A 23,116-nucleotide genomic window follows, 5' to 3' on the forward strand; every position below is an offset into this window, starting at 1 on the left:
CCTAATCCTATTGTTATTTATTCTTCTACCAATGACCATGACATCCCTATTGCATAAAGGAAGGGAGTTAGGTCATGTACCACTAGACATCATATCTCTTACTTTATCTCATATGAGAACATCTCATCCTCTTTTCGTGTTTTTCTCTCTTCCATTGACAATATCCCTATCCCTATCCCAAAAAAGGCGGCAGAAACTCTTTCAGTGCCTGAATGGACAGATGCAATGAAAAAAGAGATTGATGCCTTACATAAAAATGGTATATGGGAATTAGTGGATCTCCCAATGGGAAAGGAACCGGTAGGGTGTAAGTGGGTTTTTACAGTAAAGCACAGGGCTAATGGTACAGTAGAAAGGTACAAAGCTTGGTTGGTGGCAAAAGGGTTTACTTAGGTGTATAGAGTAGACTATGCAGAGACATTTTCTCCAGTTGCTAAGATGAATTCTATTAGGGTTATTTTTTCTCTTGCTGCTAACCTTGATTGGGATCTCCACCAGTTAGATATTAAAAACGCATTTTTTAATGGTGATCTTGAAAAAGAAGTGTACATGGTGCAACCTCCTGGTTTCTATGCCCAAGACCAAGAAAAAATGTATATAGGTTAAAGAAGTCCTTGTACGGACTAAAACAATCACCGAGAGTTTGGTTCAGCAAATTTCACCTAAACTTATCATACACTATTTGTGAAAAAGGGAGAAGGAAAAATTGCAGCCTTGATAGTGTATATTGATGACATAATGATCACAGGCGACTGAAAGGTGGAAATTCAGAGACTAAAGGAGTTCCTAATCTCTCAATTTGAGGTGAAGGATCTAGGTCCCTTGAAGTATTTTATTGGAATTGAAGTGGCCCGTTCGAAAAAATGAGATCTTCATTTCTCAAAGAAAATACACCCTATGTTTATTACAAGATACAAGAAAACTTGGAGTCAGGCCTGCTGACTCCCCCATTGATCCAAACCACAGATTAGGTGATCGTCAAGGTGAGACTATCAAGGATGTGAAACAATTCCAGAGACTTGTGGGCAAACTATTATATTTGTCTATGACATGGCCAAACATATCTTATGCTGTGGGTGTTCTTACTATTCACTTAGAGGCATCCAATAGAATTCTCAAGTATCTAAAGTTCTTGGGGGCTGGTTTAATTTTCCAAAAAAAATGGTCACTTGAACATTGAGGTGTATACAAATGTTGATTGGGTCGGATCAATTGATAACAGAAAATCTACTAGTGGGTATTGCACCTTTGTGAGAGGAAACATAATCACGTGGAGAAGCAAGAAACAAAATATTGTGGCAAGGTTTAGTGTTGAAGCTGAATATAGAGCAATGTCCCATGGAGTGGCTAAAGTTATGTGGATAAAGAACTTGTTGAATGAGTTGGGATTTCTCGTTGATGGCCCCATATCCTTGTATTGTGATAACAAAGCTAATATCTCAACATTGCTTCCAACCCAGTGCCCCATGATATAACTAAACATATTGAGGTTGACAAGTATTTTATTAGGGAGAAAATTTTTACTGGGGAAATATGCACTCTATATGTCAGATCAACTTGCAGACATCTTTACCAAGGGATTATATCACCTGCGGCACAATGATTTCTCTGAGGCATTTTATTTATGTTTTTTCTGTTTTTTAGTGTTGTAGGGGCACTCTTGTAATTTCCTTTTCATTTTATTATTAGTTGGGTCACCCTAATATATAAGCTAATAGCTGGTGCCGCCAACTACATGTTTGAATCCAAATTCTCTTATATTTTCTATCTTCTCTCTTCCTCCCCCCTCTCTTCCTCTCCTTCATTGATATCTCTGGCTTGAAAATAGATTTAAATAGAGGGAATTAAATGAGGTGAAAAGTAGCAGTTCAATTCAAGGTTTAAAAAACTGACCCAAACATCGAACCACTTTGGTCATCGATTTTTGGGTCATCAGTTCGAGTGTCCAAGTCGAATGGGTCGAAATGCTCAAGGTAATTTTCTTGCATCTTGACCATTGAATTAACATATTAGGTCAAGTTATGAAGAAATATAAATACATAGAAGGTATGTCAATTAAGGAAGGAAAGGGAGGAAGGAAAGTGAAAAGAAAAGAAAGAAGATAGAGGAGGAGGAGGTGGTGGTGGTGGTGGTGTTTCACTCGCAATGGTGACACTGGCAGTGGTGGTGGTGGCTACGACGTCAACGATGGTGATGACGGTATCGGACAACAACGGCGAGCAGGCGACAACAGATCAGACCTCATATCTCATCTCAGATCTCGCAAATCTCTCTCTCTCTCTCTCTCTCTCTCTCTCTCTTTCATCTTAGTGATCTCATATTTGAAAAACTGATATCTCTATCTAAAATTCAACATCTCCTCTATTTGTACTTCCTTAAAAAGTTAAATAAAACCGTGAATTGATATAGGGGTCAAACGGTTTAGCGGTTCGACCACCTAGGTCAACAGTTCTTTGACCATTTCAATGTTTTTTTATAATTAATGGTCCAAAAGAAAAACCGGATGTAGAGACTTCACTAGTTCCCAGTTCAAATGGCCTGACTACCTGGTCTAGTCCAGTTTTCAAAATCATTATTCAATTTACAATTTAAACCTCACAATTAAATAGGGACTAAATTCAAAATGAGTACTTTAGTAAAAAAAATCCACAATCTTATTCAGATTTTTAATAGTAGTGTAAATATATAATTATAGATGTGTTCAAATTATATATATATATATATATATATATATATATATATATATATTATTGTATTTCCATGTGTAAAAATATTTTAGATATGTAACACATACTTTTTTTTGTTTAATATGATAAATCTATGATCTTATACATGTGCCTGATTTTTTTTTTAAATTTATGTATTTTTTCATTATTGTATTTTTATATTTTATTAATAATTATTATTTATTTATAACATTAAATTTTGTAAATATTGATATTTTATTAATAATTATTATTTTTATATTTTATTAATAACTATTGATACTTGATAAAAAATAAAATAATTTTATTTTTGGTCATTTTTAAATTATGTAATTTAACTTTCATTATCAACAAAAATAATTATTATTTATTACACTTAGTTTTTTAATTTGATTAACATAAATATCATAAATGTATCTATTTTTTTCTAAATTTTTGTAATTTTTATATTTATTACTATTTTACAAATTTTATTACCTAACTATGACTTTATAGGTTGATCAATTTGATTCAAATGGTTGAATTTCTTAGCCACCACTTGGATAAACAATGGTTTTGTTTTTAAGTCAGTTTTAAAATATATGGGTTTATGTTGTTAAAAATATTGATATAGATCTAATTAGTAGCATTTATTAGTGAAAAATAACTTAAAATATAAGATTTAATAAGAGAAAATGAGAGCTAATACCTCAAGTATAAGACTTAAATGAGGTGGAAAGTAATAATTGAAGTTACATTTTCAACCCTTACAATTATAGAACACAAATATGGACACTTTAGTAGCCATTAAAATTATAATAAAATGACTTTTATTCCCTTTATCAAACAAATAAATAGAGGGTAGTTTTAGTCCAAAAAAAGTCCACTTTATATCCACACTTTTATATACTATGAAGTGTGCACATGCTTTACACATGACAATTCTAGATGAAGACAATGATAGGAATAATGTATCCAAAATGTTCTATAAAATTCATGTATTTTTTATTTTTTATATTTTTGCTTTTCACTTTTAATTGAATGCATATTGCAAAATCTGAATAAGTTACATAAGCACCTCATATTGGGTTGAAAATTTTTGGGTATCATTGACAGGCCTACCTACTTGGCTAAACTCTTATTTTTATCTTCTTATTATATATTTTGTGTTCATTTAAAAAAAATGTAAGATTTAAAGAGAGATAATTGAATGACATGAAAATTGTAGTTCAAACTATGTTTAAACCGCACAATTAAATATGATTAAATTCAAAAAAGAGTATTTTAGTCAAAAGAAAATTCTATAATCTTATTCATATTTTTAATAATAGTTTAAATATGGAGTTATAGACATGCTCGTTTTTTCTATAACTTTTTATTTATATGTGTGAAAAAATAATGTTGTACATACACTTATTTTTTGTTTAATATGATAAATATATGATATTATACATATGCTCAAATGTTATTTTTGTAAATTTTATGTATTTTTATTTTTGTGTTTTTTTTATATTTTATTAATTTTTATTATTTATTTATGACATTAAATGTTGATAGATTTGACCCAAAAGTTGAACTATTGATCTTCACTAAATAGGAAAACAATTTAATTTTTTGTTAGTTTTAGACTTTGTATTTCATTTTTAACATCAATAAAAATAATTCTTGTTTATTACACTTCTTTTTTTAATTTGATTAATAAAAGTATAATAAATGTGTCTATTTTTTTTTATATTTTGTAATTTTCTATATTTATTTCTATTTAAAACATTATTATATAACTATGACTAGGGTGCAAATGGATCGGATCATGATCCAATCCGATCTAAGATCCAGGATCTGATCATATTTGGTTGAATTCGGATCACTCCTATTTAGATCTTCGGATCAGATCGGATAATAGGACCCAATTAGAAACCGGACCAAATTCGGTCACCCCCTTATCCGATCTGAGAAGATTTGATTCGATATATATGTATTTATAAATATATATGTTATTTATTTATTTATAAATATATTTTTGTAAATTTGCTATATCATTTATTTTTTATAAAAATATGTATATATATGATGAAAATAATTAAAAATACTTGTATTTCTTGTATTTTGCTTTATTTAAATTAGTATATTTTATTTTTCTTTTAATAATTTATTAATTTTTAAAGAAAACAAGTCATGTCAGATTAGATCCGAAGATCCGACTTACCGTTACCGATAGCATTTGAATTAAAATAGGATCCTATTAGATCCAATCGGATTGACATGAATAACGTTGGATCGTATTTGAATATACCTTGATTCGAACTCGATCTGATCTATTTGCATCCCTAACTATGACTTCATTGGTTGGCTAATTTGATTTGGATAGTTGAATTGCTTAGTCACCACTTGGATAATGATTGATTTTGTTTTTGATTAAGTTTTAAAATACATGGGTTTATATTGTTAAAAAGTATTGGACATAAATCTAATTAGTAGCATTTATTAGTTAAAAATAGCTTAAATATGGGATTTAATAAGAGAGAATGAAAGTTAATACCTTAAATACAATAATTAATAAGAGGTGATTAAATGAGGTGAAAAGCATTAATTGAAATTATGTTTTCAACCTTCATAATTAGAGATGGGCTAAATAACAAATGTGGACACTTTAGCCAAGAAAAGTTCCACACCCTCATACATACTTTTATAATAGTATAGATAGATGGTATAGACAGATTAGGGTTTTACAATATCTAGATTTCAAGGTCGAGTATCCAAACTCAATGATAGACACTTTAGCAAATTTCTTTTTTGATCTGGTATTCAGATTACACATTTCCACTATTATAGCACATTGTGATTAGAAAAAGGAAGTACCTATTGGGCTAGTTGCTATTAATTGGAACTTGGATTTGGTCCTCACACCTCACACAATCCTCGTAGCTTTTTTTAGTGTGAATTGGAAATATCTTCTTGGAGATCGGATTTGATTCTCACAAAACTGTCCTCGCATCGCTTACATACTTTTGCAACCATGCATTGGGAATATCTTAATACTTGCATGTTGTTTTTCATTGGGAGATATTTCCAATGCATAGCTACAAGAAACTGTGAGAACAATCCTATGTGGAACAAATCCCAACTCCCCTACTTGTATGTTTTTTATTTATCTCTTGGGCCTGTTCATTTTTTGGTAAGTTACTTATCTAGGTAAATGCACTTACCCAAGTAAGTGTTCCCCAGAAAAGACTTATTCAGGTAAATGCATTTACCCATGTTCTTTTATTTCCCATGTAGATAAGGCATTGGCCATTTTAGCCATAAAAGTCCAATATTAAAAGGGGCATTTTTGTTCTGTTCAAGTGTTGGCAACCTTTCCCCCCAGGTGGGAAAGTTATTCACTCACCTAGGAGATGAGTTCACATCCGTGCTTCACAAGGGGACACCCCACAATGCCCTACAACACACCCCCACCTTGTATTGAGAACATCTCCCAGTAACAAGTATGGGAGATGATGAGACATCATTGGGAGATGTTCCCAATACAAGGTGGGGATGTGTTTGTGGGGCATTGTGGGGCGTAGATGTGAGCTCCCTAGGAGATGGGGTAAATGATACCCAAAAAAATAAACTTTTCCTGGTCCCCATGTAAATTTGAAAAAATAACATGGGATTCTTGGTAAATGGGAATCAAAATCCCATTGACCAACAAAGAACGCCCCCTTAGTAGAATGCAGATCTTCTCCTCATAAAGCACTCCTCACTCCAACTAGTTGCACATTGGGAACACCTCTTATACTTGTCCCTGTGACTCAGTTTGGAAGCAGTACAAATACAAATATATACAAAATGATACAAAATATAAGGTTTTGCACTCTATATATTTGTATTTGTACTCCTTCCAAACTATTATTCATCAGAGATGTTCCAAATACATGATGGGATGTCTAGAAGCATATCCTAAATTCTTATTTGGAGACATTCGATATTTGTATGTTTTTATTTAGAGATTTTTAAATTGCACTCCCCCTCACAATTCTGATTTGAATAGTAGACCTACAACAATTCAAATTTATAAACAACTCCACCTATAACACCCATACCCGCCCATGAATTGGCATCAATTTCGAGTTAGCACCTACCCTGAACTGTATGGTTGAGTTAGGATTTCTGGGGTGGACTGAATGTTAAAAGTCCCTTTTATTTATGGGAGATATTCCCCATGCACATGTGCAAAGGGTGTGACCACTGATATTTGGTAAGCTTTCACCTTTCAGAGTACATTTTTTTCATGTTATTCATTGTTATTAGAAAAGGAAGCGACAGTGACAATTGTTGCAATGACTTCGATTTTTGTTCTTGTTCCTCTTCTTCATCTTTCCTTCTCCATTATGGTTATTTTCCTGGATTTTTCCGTTCAGAAATCAGAATATCTTGAATCTCAAGCAAGTCTAAGTAAGTTGACTGAGTCTATAGTAGAATTGGGAGTGCATTTATAAATTTTCGATTAGATGTGTCAGGTTGAAGTGAAACACATACTGGTTTGCTTAGTGTTATGTTTCATCAACACTAGGGTTGTTCTGCACTGTTTTAGTTATTCTAGGTATTCTTTTGATGTGCTTTTCACCTGGTACCGTGTGCAATTTGAGAATACTTTCTAACCAGGTGTTCTTCAATGTGAATTACTTTTTCTTCTTGTGAGTTTCAAAAACGAATCAAAACTATCTGTTTTGGAAACAGATTGGTTATTAAAACAAGTACACAGAAGACATGTTCAAAAAAAAAAAAACGTTTTCTTTGAAGTTCTGGTTCGAACAACATGTTTTAATCTAATGATCTCAAAAGGGAACCTTCCATTGACAAAATGTGGAAGATGATCCAAAACCAGTCTTATGGGTTCTCTACATTCAGTAAGATTTTCAGCATGCCTGGTCATGACATACGCATGCTCTTTTCATACATGGGATGAATGTAAACTCATTAGAAGTGGAAAACTTGAAACAGTTGTTTTGTTTGTCCTTGTTTTTGTCTCTTCTCTGAACTTGTATGAGTGAACTTGTCAATTAGATGGTCCTCTGAAGAGTGAAATGTGCAAATAGATTTCGATATGTGGTCCTTTCCAAAAATATTCCTTGTTTTCAGGCTCCATATTGGAGCTTCATTCTCCGCAAAGAAAGGTATGCTAAGAGACGGTACCCAAAAACCATAGTAACAAGGGCACCAACTTCCCACAATCCATTGTCCAGTTTCATTCCATTTACAACAGGAGTTATGTGTTCATACTGCACCTTGAGAAGAAGCCTGTATGTATGGTAGTTGAAAGAGATATACCTGATCCATGATATAAACACCGGAACCCTCTGCAAAATCATAGAAATTGGTATCAGTTTCTTAGATATTCCTGAAAAAACTGAAATTAAGTCAGTGCATAAACAAAAAAATACAGGAGACTTGGGATTGGGGGGGGGGGGGGGGATAATGTTGTTATCAGATAATGTGCTAGGAAACAGGCAACGATTATCCGTCTTATGAATGGACCAAGCTGTTTCCTTCACCTATGTTAGAGTATAGTAGAATTTGAGAAATAACCTTATTACCAAAAAAAATTGAAAAATAACCCAGGGTATTATAGTTTCAATGGCGCATTCATACCTTCACAAAGAACCCACCAGCCAACATGAAGGTCATCACTGTTACTGAAGCCAGAGTTGTTGCCCTCTTCACATCCATAAGTGTAGCACCAATAGCCAGTCCAAGACCCTGCCATTGCAAGTTTGTCAACTGTTGGTATCAGGAAACTTTATGTGCCTGTTTGGGAGGGCTTTCACGTGGTGGCTGTTGGATTTGCAAGGTGAACCCCCACCCGGATAGCCTTCAAGCAATGTTTGGTGAGAAATGCGGAATGCCCAGATTAGCTATCTTTTAGCCCAATATTGGGTTTTCTATAAAGCTTCTTTAGTGGTTTCTCCAAAGCAGCTCTGCAAGAGCAACTCAACCAAAGCTTCAGTCCTCCCAAATGGGTTCTACATATACTACGTTGTCCTTTATAGGAATTTGCATGCACAGTAACATACATGGTGATCAAATGCCAATCTGCAAGTCAAGGAAGATGTGTGGTCAGGCTAGGTCAATGTGGTCAAGAGCTGGTGAGCCATTATATATGTATGTATCTGATTATTTAATCTGCCCTTTCCAAATAAAAAGGGCATGTAACCCATTCTCTGTTCTTTCCATCATGTGTTTCTTTTACTTTGTTTTATTCAGATGTTACATTGACCTGATCAGATGGGCTTGACCTGTCTGCTTTGTCCAATTTGGTTGGCGAAAGTTTGGATTAACATGCTAGCTTGGTCTATGATTCTGGATATGTGGCTACACTAAACACTTCGCATCCCCTCCCCCATTCAAGTTCCTAGTTTCAATGCTTAAAGCAGCTAGGTTGGTCCTGGTTAAGTACATCATGCCAATCCTTTTATGTTTGAATAAGTTAACTGCGAAAAAGACTTACCTGAGCTGCTACAATGCAGAGAAACACTGTCAGCATGCTTAGGAAGAAAGGACCAATACTCAGCCTCAATCCTGCCATGAAGTAGACAACAAGAAGGAACAGTATGGGTAGGAAGAGGTCAAGTGGGAGATCACTTGTTGTCCTAGCAATGAAATAGGCACTTAGCCTGTACATGTCTACTGCTCTTTCCTTGCTTAGCATAGCTCTCTCCTGAGGGAATGTAAAGATCGCTGTGAAAACAGGAAAGAAGCCCCAGAAGACAGCAATAAAGAACAGCAACCCCGCCTGCAGTTAAAGAAGATAATGTAGATCAGATTAAATTTGCACTTGTTTCTGTATCCAATTTTAACATAATAGAATATCTTTTGCTTCATTCTCAGTTTTGCTTTCCATGGTGTTGGGTCAAGTTACCGACTAGTGGCACACTGTACAATGTCCATGAATAATTTTATTTAGGTTTAGCCCTGCTTCAAAATGCAGTTGTTCCCTTAATGCTCATATTGTTTGTGCCACATAATGCAGCAACTTACAAATAACATATGCATAGCACATATCAACGTAGCAGCATAAGTCAAGTATAGATGAGATGAAATGGTTAAACATATTGGTGCCAAGACTAGTAAGGACAAAATCAGAAAGAAATGCATCCTAAGGATCTTAAAAGTAGCTCCAAATTGGTGCTCAAACAAAAATCACCTAGATCAAAGTGAGAGACTCAGAGCTATATAATTACAGCACACAGGGGAAAAGTCAAAATAACGTTTAGTGGGGTATTTAGAAAAAAAATCAGAAATACATGATCTAAGGAGATATTTGCCTAGATGGGATTAAATGAACCAAAATGGTTGGAAAGATTTGTAATCCTTTTTTCTGTTGTAAATACATGTATGTATATCAATCCATGTGTGGTCTGCAAGTATGTATACGATTTTGTTCTGTCTTTGACATCTCATTTACAGATCATGGTAGGACTAACATTCTAGACTACAGAATCTCTCAAGCAAGAGGCAGCAGCTTTTCTAATCAAATCTATCCATAGCAGTGTATCTAAATCTGACCTAGAAACAGAACCCGCTTTTCCGTTTGGGTGGCTGATCAGTGGTTCAACTATCTGTGTCAAATGGGTCAATTGTGGTGTCATAATTAAATAATAAAAATATAAAACAGATAAAAATACAAAGAATTACAGAAACACATAGAAAATTCAGAAAAAACTGGGCATATGCCTAATATTATATATTCATCATATTAAACAAAAATAAATGTGATATATAAGTTTTATTAATTATAGAAATGGATAAAAATACAAAAACAGAAAAAAGAGAATTAATATCTAACCCGTGATTCGCTGACCGGTCAAATGGTTCAGCTGCTCAACCATCTGGGTCACTGGATTGCTGACCAAGCCAACAGTTTTTTGCAGGCAAGCAGTGGTGAAACAACTTGGAATTCTGGTCGGGTGATAGGCCAGTTTGATTGTGGGTTGGAAGCACTAGTACATAGATGTAGACATTTGACACTATTAAACATTTGTATCCTACTAAAATGGCATCAGAGAGCAATCTTAGTAGTAACTGACTGCATAAATGAATTCTTTGCAAATCAGCATATTAGAAGACAAAAAAGCAAAGGCCAATGGCAAATACTAAAATAAATTGCTATGAAATGATAACTTTGATGGAGTCATGAAGGGCTGACACAGTGACACCTCAAAGTAGGCCAGATTACCCTTTAGAAACCACTCCGCCCAAATCCACATAATGTCATGTAACATTTGAGGTTTGTGGACCACCTCAAGATTTCCACTGGAGTCATGCCAGCTGTGCTTGTGATGGGTTGGTGGGGGAGCATTGAAGAGTTCAGAGATGGAACAAGAGCCTGTACGATGGGTTTTGTAGCCTCTTTCTTGGCTGAGAAATATTTGATTGTGGTTAGTCAATTTGGTGATAACTTCAACAAGTTTGAGAACTTATACTGTCATTACCTGATCTTGCAGCCCTTTCATGGTCTTAGAATCTGATCGCCACCACAGCAAACCCAAGATAGTTGCAGTAGCAAGAACTTGAGTAATTCTCAACCAACTCAAATAATCATGGCGCCTTTCTTTCAGGCCTCTCCAGAATAGGATGGAGTACTGTTGCCACCAGCTTGCCCCCCATTCTCGTCTTGGAGAAGATACCTTCGATTTAAGTTCTTCATCAATGGAGATTGACACCGTAAGCTTCTTTTTCTCCTCTGCAACTCGTGTCTCATAGGCTTCCACAAGGTACTGTTTTCATCCAGCATAAGCGACAGTCAGAACCTAGTATTTTCTAGTTACTGCAAGAATGACGTATTATGTCCGTGACAATTTAGCATAAAAATTGATGAGAACTTGATTTTCTAAATGTTGGTATAGACTTAAAGTAAGATTTCAGATTCTAATATTCCAAGTGAATTAAATTCTGTTATTTTTAGAGAGATCATGTCCTTTGGAGATTCAAATACAACTTTTTACCTCATGCACAACTACTGGAGATGGCTTCCCATTCATTGTTTCAGTTTCCAAATTTCCCATCTGCACTTTATCCTCTAGTTCTGATGGTACAGAAACATCATTTATGTTTCCATTGGCAAGATCTAGCAAAAATTCTGCCGGGTTCATGGCTATAAGTGGGGAGCATCCTATGGACGAGAAATAAACCATTGCTTCTGATGCCTTTCCAAAGTATAGCAGGCTCCCTTTCCCGAGAAGGATCAGTTTGTCAAATTTGTGGAATAGTCTGCTGGATGGCTGATGGATTGTGGTTATTACTGTTTTTCCGGCCTACCATTAAGATTGAAACAGTGCTATAATGAGTTCAAGGATAAAATATAACCAGATAACCTTCCAACAAACTACTGCATTACTTCTATTTTACTAAGCATAACCTTTTTTTTTTTCAGAAATTGATTATTGGGTTCATTTTTTTGGTTTTCTCTGCATAAATCGGAATGGGATGAAACTACTGAAACACTCATTTTGAACTTGAATTGACTCCATTTCAGGTCTCATGTGGTGCAATTATAACCAGTTATTCATGATATATAACTGATGATTTCTTTTGCATGGGCCAACAAATGATGAGAATTGGCTTTGATCAAGGTTTTCCAATTCTAACTGGGGACTATGAAGGCTCAATCATTCATATTTTGAATGAATTCAAGGTTGTCTGCTTAAAACTTTGAGCATTCTGATCTGATGTCCACATTTTTGTGCACAAGGAAAACTGATTTGCGCTAGAACTCAATTTAACTCATGGTTGACTTGGGCCAAGTTCACAAAACTTTAAGTACAATGTCCTTACATCCAAATTCTGCATACCTCTGCTATGTCATGCAACATTTGAACTATCCTTAGAGCTGTTGTTGAATCCAAGCCAGAGGTTGGTTCATCAAGGAAAAGCAGAGAAGGGTTGATTATAATCTCATTGCCAATACACACTCTTTTCCTCTCGCCACCTGAAACTCCACGCACAAAGGAGCCCCCAATCATGGTGTCTTGGCACCTAGAGACAACATTTCAAGCACTAAAAATTTAGTCAGTAGAAAAAAAATTAGTCACCAGTCAGAAATATCTCCATAAGTTATGAATTGTCATAACCCATGAATGATCCTCAGAAGAATAGCTGTTCAATCTTCATTGTTATGTACTCCTAATTAGATTAAGTGATGGTAGAGAACAGAAGAATTACCGCTCTAATCCAAGCTCATAGATGACATCCATGGCCCGTTCTTCTTTCTGTTGTTTTGTCAACTTCTTTGGCAGTCGCAAAAGAGCGGCATATGTTAATGTTTCTTTCACCGTAAGGTGAGGAAATAGAACGTCGTCTTGAGTCACGAATCCTATCCTGCATGTGATTCATGTTAAGCAATAACATTTTCCCCCCTCTAATTTTTACCTGTTTGGTTGGATCCAGTATTTATCTCAGAAAATATTACAAGTAATAGTAGTATTACCTACTAAGGCTCAGTTTGTTTGCAGTACAAATTTCATCTGCATTGTAAATGCATGGGAGTGCAAATAGTCTGAGGGTAAATCCTGGTTTACTTTTGCTTCAGATTGAATTCTGTCTTATTTGCTTGTGAGAAGTAAAATGTTGTGTTTCCCACCTTATATGAAAGAGAATGATGGCAGGAGCAGGATTATTTGTTTGGGAGTAACCTAGGAAGCAGGATGATGTGACCTCCACTTTATATGAGAGAGAATTGAGGTAGGAGGAGGTGGTGCAAATTTTGCATCAGTATTTGAGATGTAAAATTTGCACTGCCAATGAGTGCCATGAAAAATACAAAATTTGAAACAAACAGGAGTGCTAATTGTAATTACAAACAAACGGATGAAAAACTGAACAGGGTGCATATTTTGTACTTGGTTTAAATTTGCACCGCAAACAAACAGAGATTAAATAGACATAACGAAGTTCTTATACAATGACATACTACAGAAAAACAATGTAATTATTAGTTATTTCCATCCTCATGGCTACTTTGTTTTCTAGATGGTATCCCCATTTTGTGGGATTTAAATTGTATGGTTATGACTATCACATGGAAGTGGACAGATCAATAAATTTCCAATAGTTTATAATTTGGATCCTGGCGAATGAACAGAATGGTTGGTTCAATAGGCATGCATTGCACTCCAAGTAGGGGTGTAATTAGGGTCGGATTGGGTTGGGATTTTGTCAAATTTTCAATGGGTTTGAACTCTAACCCGAGCTCAATGTAGTTGAAATTCTTTGCAACCCTAATTTGAAGGGATCTTGGTCTTACATTATTCATGTAGGTGTATTTTGGGTATTTTCTTTATCATGTATAAATTATCCATTTACTTGATAAAGGTTCATCCATTGATAAAGTGGAACATCATAAAGGTTCATCCATGGACATAGGCACAAATTGCCAAACCAGGTCTGTATTATTCTCTATTGACTGTTATAGCATTTGGTTTTTGGCAGTACACGAATTACTTGATGCTTCATGCTTCTTCTTCTTTTTTTTTAATAAGCTTCATACTTCTTTTTGTTTGGTTTTCATTATAAGCATCTGACTATGATACAAGAAGGTATGTCTGATTATCATCCAATTAGTTTTAAGATATACTGAATTGAGATTTTATTATTTTTCAAATCGCAACTATATGGGGTTGGTACATGAATCCTGTTTCAACATTCTGTACTATTTAGTGTCGTATCTATTGTTAAAATTAGGAACACTTAAATTATTTCTTATTATTTTGACCCATGTCCTTTTTGCTCTACCTCATCAGATCACTTTTTCTTATGTCTGCTGTCAATGGTTTTCTATGCATGTCATAAAATCATCTTAATCTACTTTCTCTCATATATATATATATTTTTTTAAGTCAAAATTCTAAAGTGAGATGCTGAAATCCTACCTGCGTTTTAGAGACTTGGAATATGGTTTCTCATTGTAAGTAATCGAGCCACCAGGTGCAGATTCATTTAATCTTCCACCAAGAAGATTAAGAAGGGTGGTCTTGCCGCTGCCTGATGGACCCATTAATGCTAGAACTTCTCCTGGGCTTGCTGATCCTGTAATCCCATTTAAGATATCCTTTTCTACTGTTGTCCTCACACCTTTTAGAATTACTTTGTATGTCACATCTGTAAACTGCATCAGAAGGGAAAAAATGGTCTTAGTCAATGCATAAAAAAAATTCCCACAATAATATGATTTGTCACTCACATGATGGGAGTGGCCAGAATTTTGTTATTAAACTTTTTTGATCTTCAAATGCAGTTGAGCTGTTTGAATATCTAAATGTTAAATTACGATATCTGAAAAAATGCTTGTTTTACGTGTGATACCCCTATTAATTTGTGGGTCGTCTTCTTTTTTTTTTTTTAGATAAAGAAAAAAATAGAAGGAAGAAAATGGTTTACTAAGAGAGAGAGAGAGTTTGGATATATAAGAATGAGACATGGGACCCACCAGTCATTTTATCAAACCTTAGAAGTCCATTCAATTCAAACAAACACAACCTGAGGCTCTATAAATTTGGTGTGCATTGCTTACAAGGTTTTTGATCCCTGAAGCTTGATGTTAAGATCATCCAAGCTGCTTCACATTGGGATCCACAGTAGACCCACCAGTCATTTTATAAGAAGACTTATGGTTCTTGTCCTCGACCAGACCAGAACTAGAGTGTAATAAGGGGAAAATATTAATGGAACTCCGAAATTAAGAGGGGAAAAGCCTTGCAACTGAACCTGGCCACTACAGCCCATGTTCAATGGGTTCCATGATTCCTGTAAAATCTCGTGTCCTTTCCGCTGTGTCTGCAAGTCATTACATTTTACTTTTTTTATCTTACTTCTAAGACAAAGTCAAATCTAAAGCAAAAACAAATCACAATTTACGTACGCAGCCGATTTGCACTCATACATTTACACCAGTGCAAATTAAATTTGCACCGCAGACAAAGTGAGCCTTTCCGTCTGACACAAAATAACTTGATGAATGCAGGAATTAAACAAGGGAAAAGGAGAATTACCATCCTTTACAACCTCCATTACCTTGAGATATATGGGCAATGTGTGCTCCATGGTAACTTTCTTCCGAGTGCTGGCCCCGGCCTCAATGTCCTCAGCTGCAAAGAAACAGTCTTCCGTTAAGTCAAAAAGCACAAACGCTGGAGCTTGTTGTACCAGGCTAGAAGTACTTCTGCGATATATGCCATGGTGATCTGACATTCTTAAATGAAGTGGACTTACGATGTTCTCCAAAACCACACTTTGTATAGGTTTTCGTATCTTTTCCTTCATTTCAAATCATCTCTGTAAGGTCATAAGTCATAACGTGGGACTTGACACAATTATTACAAGGTGAGTTCAAGCCGTGCACTCACCTTGCTATTTTTTGGTAGTACTTGATTTAAATATTAAAATGAAAAAAAAGGTATGGATACGGAATACCTACTAAAATATTACATTTATTTATTGTTATTTACTAGATTTATTCATATCTGCGCTCAGACTTATAGTTTTTGCCAAATTTGAATGTACGTACCTAACGTTTGAAGCAGTGTACAATTAAATCCGAAGCTCGGTCCATAAATAAATCTAACACGCACCACTAGATAGCATTCAAAAGGTTACCTTGAAAGGTGGTGTCCTGTTCTTTGCCAGGGCCGGTTCGGGCCAGGCTTTACCTTTACATTAACAAAAAATATTTAGGCCCGAGTCCAGTTCAACCATTGGGCTTAGGTCTTGAGCCTGAGCCCAGTTCAACCATTGGGCTTAGGTCTTGAGCCTGAGCCTAGCTCGAGCCTGAGACCGAGTTCGACTAGAAATTAAAAAAAAAAAGAATTTTCTTTTTAATTCAATTAAAAGTTGTTTCATTTATGCTAAAAGACCTCAAAATCTAAAAAATAATGAAAAGTCTCATTATTACTTGAAAAAAGAGAAGAAAAATATTATATATATATGATTTTTTATTATATAAAATATATTTTTATTAATATAATATATTATCAAGTTGGGCCCGAGCCTGAGCCCACAGGCTTGAAATCTTGTCCAAACCCGACTTAGATCAGGCCGGACCAGTCCGTCGGCTTACCCAACCCATGAATAGGTCTAGTTTCACATAATTTGAGGTAAATAACAGTACACATCTTTGTACTTTATCAATCCAATCACGAATTTACATATGCACCCCACAAATGCCCCACAATGTATCCCAACTATGCACATAAGAGATGTTCCCAATACATGCTGAGATGGGCATGTGGGGCATTTGTAGGGTGCCCTCTGTGGGGCGCAGACGTGTTTTCCCAGATCACATGGAGTTTTGTTTTGTAAACTCAAAACGCCCACTTGACACTTATGTGACGGCAAAAAGGCTCTGCAATATCACAATACCAAACACGCTCCTCATGTGTGCCATGTTACTAAAGATTATGGGTTTATTACGATTAGACATAACCTGTTTTAGGCTATATAAATTAAGAAGTTAGAAGCTTTGGAAAAACCCAAACAACTTATCTAAATCGTATCTGCATTGTCACCATAAGGGGCCGTTTGTTTTTTGGATTTTGAGAGGGGGAAAGTTGGTCCAATTGACCAAGGAACCCATGTTCGTTTTTTAGATTTATGTGAGGACCGGGGAAAGTTTATTTTCCTAAGTATCATTTATCCAGATAAGTGGTATCCATCTCTTAGGTGGGTAAATAACTTTCCCATTTAGGGGGAAAGTTGCCAATACTTAGATGGGATGTCCCTTTTAGGCCTTGTTTGCTTTTCGATAAATTATTTACCTAGGTAAATGCAATTACTTTGAGTAAGTTTTTCCTGGAAAACACTTATTTGGGTAAATTCATTTACCCATGTTCTTTTATTTCTCATGTAAATAAGGCAATGACCATTTTGGTCATAGAAATCTATTATTAAAAGGGGCATTTTTGTCCCATTCAAGTGTTGGCAACTTTCCCCCTAGGTGGGAAAGTTATTTACCCACCTAAGAGATGGGTATCACTTACCCAGGTAAGTGGTACTCAGTAAAACAAACTTTCCCTAGTCCCCACATAAATCTTAAAAAAGAAAATGAGATTCTTGGTCAATTGAAACCAAAATCCCATTGGCCAACTTTCCACTCTCTCAAAATCTGAAAAAATGCCCCCTTAATAACAAGTTATTATGACTAAAATGGTCATTACATTATTTACATGAAAAATAGAAGAACATGAATAAATGCATTTACTCGAATAAATAATTTGACAAAAAGTGAACGATGCCTTTAAAACCATTTTGCAGCTAATGCTTTTTGTCATTGTGCATGTTTACCGTCAGACATTTATTAAAGACTAGTAAACATGTATGTGCATTTGCATATAACATTATCTCCAAGACAACTATTTACAATTCATAGACAATTTTTAAACAGTTATAAGTGGGCAGTTTCTTAACTGTTATGAGTGAGTAGTTTTTGAACAGTTATAAGTGGACAATTTTTTAACTGCTATAAGTGGACAGTTTTTGAAATGAGAATAAAAGACACATATATCATTTTTTATGTCGGTTGTATATTGCTTAGATAAGAGATAAAAATGTCTAATAAAAAATTCAGAAAATAGGATTATTCGCTCTTTTATTAGTAGTATAGATAAGATTAGCGATAGTTATTCGAAAAAAACCGCAATAATAGTCATAAAAGACATGGGACCTACAACCATTCAACTTCTCAGTGTAGGCCCCATATATTTTTTCACTGCTCTGGGGGCATTATCATTGGTCCCGCCCCGCAGCCTTCTCCACAGGTAAAGCGTTCAGTTGATTCGAATTCCATTTATTACATGTCTAGGCCTTCCCTACAATATTGTAGTATTGTCCTTGGCACAGACATATGTAGCCAGTAATCAAAGATGGAGGCATGGTTTTAAAAACTAGATAAGAAATTAAACCGTTCTAACCATTAATTGATTCCCGGGTCAAACAGTCTCAAACCTGGTTTTGGAATTCAAAATCAGACCTGAGACCATGAGCAATTCCTAAGTCAACAACCATGCCGACTGTTCAGTCCGATTTTCAACATCATAGAAGGAAGTATCAAGCCAAGAGCGATTACAAGCATTTGATAATTTGTATGAAATGATACTTAAACAAGCAAAAATGAAGACTTGACTTCCTCCTTTGAGGAAATTTGCTATCTTCAAACTGGCCCAGCTAGCTTGGTCAGAATCAAACACAGCCTTATGGAAAGTTATGGGTTACAAAACTTGTAATCAGCTCATCTAATATATATATGTAGGCTGTGTTTAATTGCAACGCAAATAAATTTGCATTGGTGCAAAATTATGCTAGTGCAAATAATTTGAGTGTAAATTTTGACATATTTTTGTTTCAAATTTTAAATTATTTTATTTGAATGCAATATAAATGGAGAATATTAAGACATGAAGCAAAATAAAATAAAATTCAAAACAAAATTAAATGAGAATTTGTATTTTTTCATTTGCACTCTCTTGTATTTATATTAGTGCAAATAAAATTTTACCACAATCAAATACAGCTTAAGGCTCAGTTTGAAAAGAATACAAATACAAATATATACAATAGAAATGTATTTAAAATAATATAAAATATAAAGTTTTGCACTCTACATATTTATATTTATAATCCTTCCAAACTGAACCCAAAAATATATGAAAAGATACTTAAAAAAATGTTCATACCTGAAAGATAAATAAAATAAAAAAGGAAAATGTAACTTAATTAACAAAGAATGATCAAATTAAACGGTTAAGAGTAATCTGATGGTTCAAATCGATTTTGATACTGTTAAATATTTAGCAGGGACCCATTCAATGGTTGATCCTGATTCTTAGTACATTGACACGTGGCAAGTTCCGAGCTCCACACCTCTATTCAGGTTCTGTACCGTTCCTACACACGACTAGTATATAACTGCGGTCCCTCGTGAAGTGATCAATTATCGCCACTCACTAGAAAAAAAAAAAAAAAAAAAAAAACTACGGAAAAAGCATGAATACACCAGGTGCAGAATTCTGAATTCCAGTCCCCCCACTATAAATCACATCCAGTCCGTGAATTTGACATCAATTCATGGTAGGCTGATTGGGCATTCTCCCAAAAAACTATCGCTCAAAATCATAGCCCCAAATCACTTCACGTGGAAAGGTAAAGTAGTTAACATTGCGGACATTTGGCGAAACCAAATTTGAAGGCTATGAGACTATGACCCAGAGAGACAGAAAGAGAGATGTCTCAACTCAATGGTCTACCACTTGTTGGCCAGCTGTGGCTTCAACCTTCCCTCCATTGTTGGCCATCTCTTTTATCATTATTCTCATAGAGGACGGCTGAAGAGATAGAGACACTCCCACTATTACAGATGGGAAGAAAATTGATTAAGAGAGAGAGAGATTTCAATCCTCCAATTTTCCTGTGATCATGACCACTCTCCTACATAGAAATTCAGGCTAGGGATATGGTTTAGGTCCATTAGTCACACATGTCACATGCCAGAGTCAAGGTCTAGGACTGAAAGGTTCCCAGTCAAGTAAATTTTATTTTTCATAATTTAACAAAGCATATATTAGATGTTGAATTATTATTTTTATTTAAGGAAATAGAAAAATATATTTTTTAAAAAAATGCATAATAAATAAATATTATAGCTTTTCAAAAATATTGGAAAAAAATACAGGGATTTCCTTAAAATTATAGATTGCATAATATCCTTTTAAAAATAATATATAATATTTTAAACATGTTGGACATAATATTTATTCTTGAAATTAAATTATAACCCAACTTTTCTCCAGCAGCAGCCCTAGAGGGTGGCCATTGGCCATGGCCCATGCTGATGACTGGCTTCTACATCCTTGGCTGGTTTGGTTCAGGCTGTGTTGGCATGCATTTAGACATCCCATTCTGATGAGTTTTCTGATTTTAAGAATCATTTGTAAGTTAATTTGGATGTATTTAATTCGTTCAAATTAAATATATATATATTTTTAAATTAAAAGCCATTCCAAAAAGATTATAAAAACCATTTTTTTACTTGAAACCAATCCATCAAATAGTAGAAGCAGCAAATTTTCATTGATTTGAGCTCAAAGCTATTGTAAGGTTTTGGGCTTCAGATCGATTTACCAAACACAATCTATTAGATTTGAGCCGTGATGCCAACCTCGTGAGTGAAGTACGTGGACTGGCCTGAGCCCCAGCTTTTGTCCGTGTTCTTGTTGCCCATCCCCAGCCCATGAAAACAAGGGAAAAAAGGACAAAGAAGAGAAATTAATGTGCTTACGGATTTCATCGTCGATGTCACTGAAGCCTCTGAGATCGGCGATGTCTTCAGGAGGAACGGTGAAGCCAGTGAAGGAGAAAGATAAGCCCAAGCTGGCGCTGGAGGCCCGGCTGAGTGCCGCCCCGCTGCTCACCTCGTCCAAGTCCAGCTTCAGCTGGGCGCTCCTCGACTTCCTTATGTGCGTCCTTCCGCCACCACCACCACCACCGCCACCCCCACTGCGCCCCGGCGAAGCTGCTGTCATTCGCTTCCCAAAGCTCGACTTCCTCGACAGGCTCGATGTACTTTCCGCTGCTTCTGCGATGGCCTCGCTCGACAGGCCTCTACTGGGAGACTTCCTCGCCATTATCTCCAGTAACTGATCTGATTTTGTCCTCGGCAGTCCCGTCGTCGTCGTTGAATCCATCTTCATCATCAACAATGAAATAATTAACACCCAAATTAGACTAAAACCTTAACTCTTGATCTAAGATATATGCGTCACCTTGTGTTTCAAAATGATAAAATCCATAAACCCAACTGTGGAAAATAAAACATCAACACAAAACAACAAAATTTTTTCTTTCCTTCTTCTTCTTCTTCTTCTGTATTTTCGTATTTATATATAGAACGTAGATAAGTTTCTACACAATTTAAGCAATACAAAAACAGGTCCAAACTGAAATACATTTCTGGCTTTAGTTTTTTTTTTTTTTTTTTCAGAACTTTTCTGTTGCTCAACATATCAATTCCGTACGTAGAACTTCTTCTTTGGGTTTACAGAGAAATGCTAAAGCAATAAGAATAAGAATAACCCATAAAGTGTAAGCCACATTTCTTTGAATGTTTCTTGTGTTTTGGGTATAAACTGAAACATGAAAATAAATATTTCGATGAAGAAAAAGAGATGAGAGAGAGAGAGAGAGAGACTACTATCTTTGCTAGAAAAGAGAGAGACAGTATACAACTCAGTTACTGCAGTTTGGAACGAAAAGGAGAAAGAGCTTGGGATCTCAATCAAATACCTTTTGGTGAAGAAAAGGGAATTCAAAGAAGAGGGAGATTGAAGAGCTGAAAGAAGCGCTGCCTTTGAAGCCAACATGCAACTCTTAACACACTCCAACTTGCTTCTTATAAGAGCCAAGTTGAATAGAATTACCAAGGTACCCCCACCTTCGTAACAAAATAACAATATATATTTATATATATATATGTTTTAAGTACATATTTTCCACTGTTGAGACGTCTACCTACAGAAAACAGAAAAATACATAGCCCATTTGGGGCTCGCTCGATTTAGTGTGGGGCCCACCTTCGAAAGCCAAAAGCCGTTATACTTCAATCCTTCCAAACGGGCTCTTGGATCGGCCTAAACGTAATAACGTAAAAAATGATGCTTGAATTATTACACTTATTTTTTACCCCAAACTTTTATCCCGCGGAGGGGTAGCCACCGTTAGGTTTTAATTTATTAAAAATCAATTAAAAAACACTTTTAAGGGAAGGACATAAAAATAGGGTTTATCGTGGCCAAGCCGGGTTGGGGTTAGCACCGGTGACAAGGGCTACATGTCACTCGCCTACTTATATATGATAGTAAAAATTATATTTTACCCAATTATCCTACCTTATAATTTTTTATTGTAAAATCCCACTTATAACACACATACTTTCTTCTATTGTGACAGATTCTCTCACCTACAATGATAAATTTGTTAGGTGAAGAATCAATAATTACTTTTTATATATATTATCTATCACAAAATGTGTATAAAATTTATTATATATATTAAATGATATAAAATGTTATATATAATATGTCTAATAGGAGTAATATTATAATATATCTATATAAAAAATATAAAATAAAATAACATAGATTACTAAGCATAAATAATATATACAGAATGGAATGAATCCAAACATAAAACCTACGCCCAAGCTCAGAATTTTCAGGCTGGGTTGAAAATGATCACCCCATACATAAAATAACAATACAAACCAGTTGGATTTTTAACAGAAAGAAGGAGGCTCACTTAACCCTAAGATATGGAATACTAGGCCATCATCCCTAACTAAAACCATGATTCCATTAGGAAGCTCATTAATTATAACTAAGCTTGAATAGGACTTAGACGGAGTTGGCTCA

At 35.1% G+C, this 23,116-nt stretch overlaps 1 protein-coding gene across 10 annotated transcripts; it reads right to left on the reverse strand.

Annotated features, from left to right (window-relative positions):
* Positions 1 to 7,437: 7,437 nt before the first annotated feature.
* On the reverse strand, positions 7,438 to 22,131 carry ABCG22 (ABC-2 type transporter family protein). Of its 10 annotated transcripts, XR_016101375.1 has the most exons (14): positions 21,993 to 22,131; positions 20,989 to 21,394; positions 15,735 to 15,808; positions 15,429 to 15,497; positions 14,594 to 14,829; positions 12,888 to 13,043; positions 12,518 to 12,701; positions 11,672 to 11,980; positions 11,159 to 11,443; positions 10,513 to 10,666; positions 9,347 to 9,459; positions 9,175 to 9,245; positions 8,319 to 8,426; positions 7,438 to 8,026 (listed from the first exon to the last, which is right to left on the reverse strand). XR_016101375.1 is itself a non-coding variant. In XM_088952251.1 (13 exons), the coding sequence occupies exons 2-13, from the start codon at positions 21,392 to 21,394 to the stop codon at positions 7,944 to 7,946; spliced, it is 2,094 nt and encodes a 697-aa protein (XP_088808377.1). In that variant the 5' UTR covers positions 21,993 to 22,131; the 3' UTR covers positions 7,438 to 7,943. The 10 variants fall into 10 exon arrangements, 7 of the variants coding, with proteins under 7 accessions (XP_088808377.1, XP_088808375.1, XP_088808376.1 ...); XM_088952251.1 differs by lacking the exon at positions 10,513 to 10,666; XR_016101373.1 differs by lacking the exon at positions 10,513 to 10,666 and having other exon boundaries at positions 7,986 to 8,026; positions 8,319 to 8,759.
* Between the last annotated feature and the right edge of the window lie 985 nt (positions 22,132 to 23,116).

The sequence above is a fragment of the Nelumbo lutea genome, chromosome 6 (genome assembly GCF_056320005.1).
Source record: "Nelumbo lutea isolate HS-2025 chromosome 6, American lotus-T2T, whole genome shotgun sequence".
Taxonomy (NCBI): Eukaryota; Viridiplantae; Streptophyta; class Magnoliopsida; order Proteales; family Nelumbonaceae; genus Nelumbo; species Nelumbo lutea.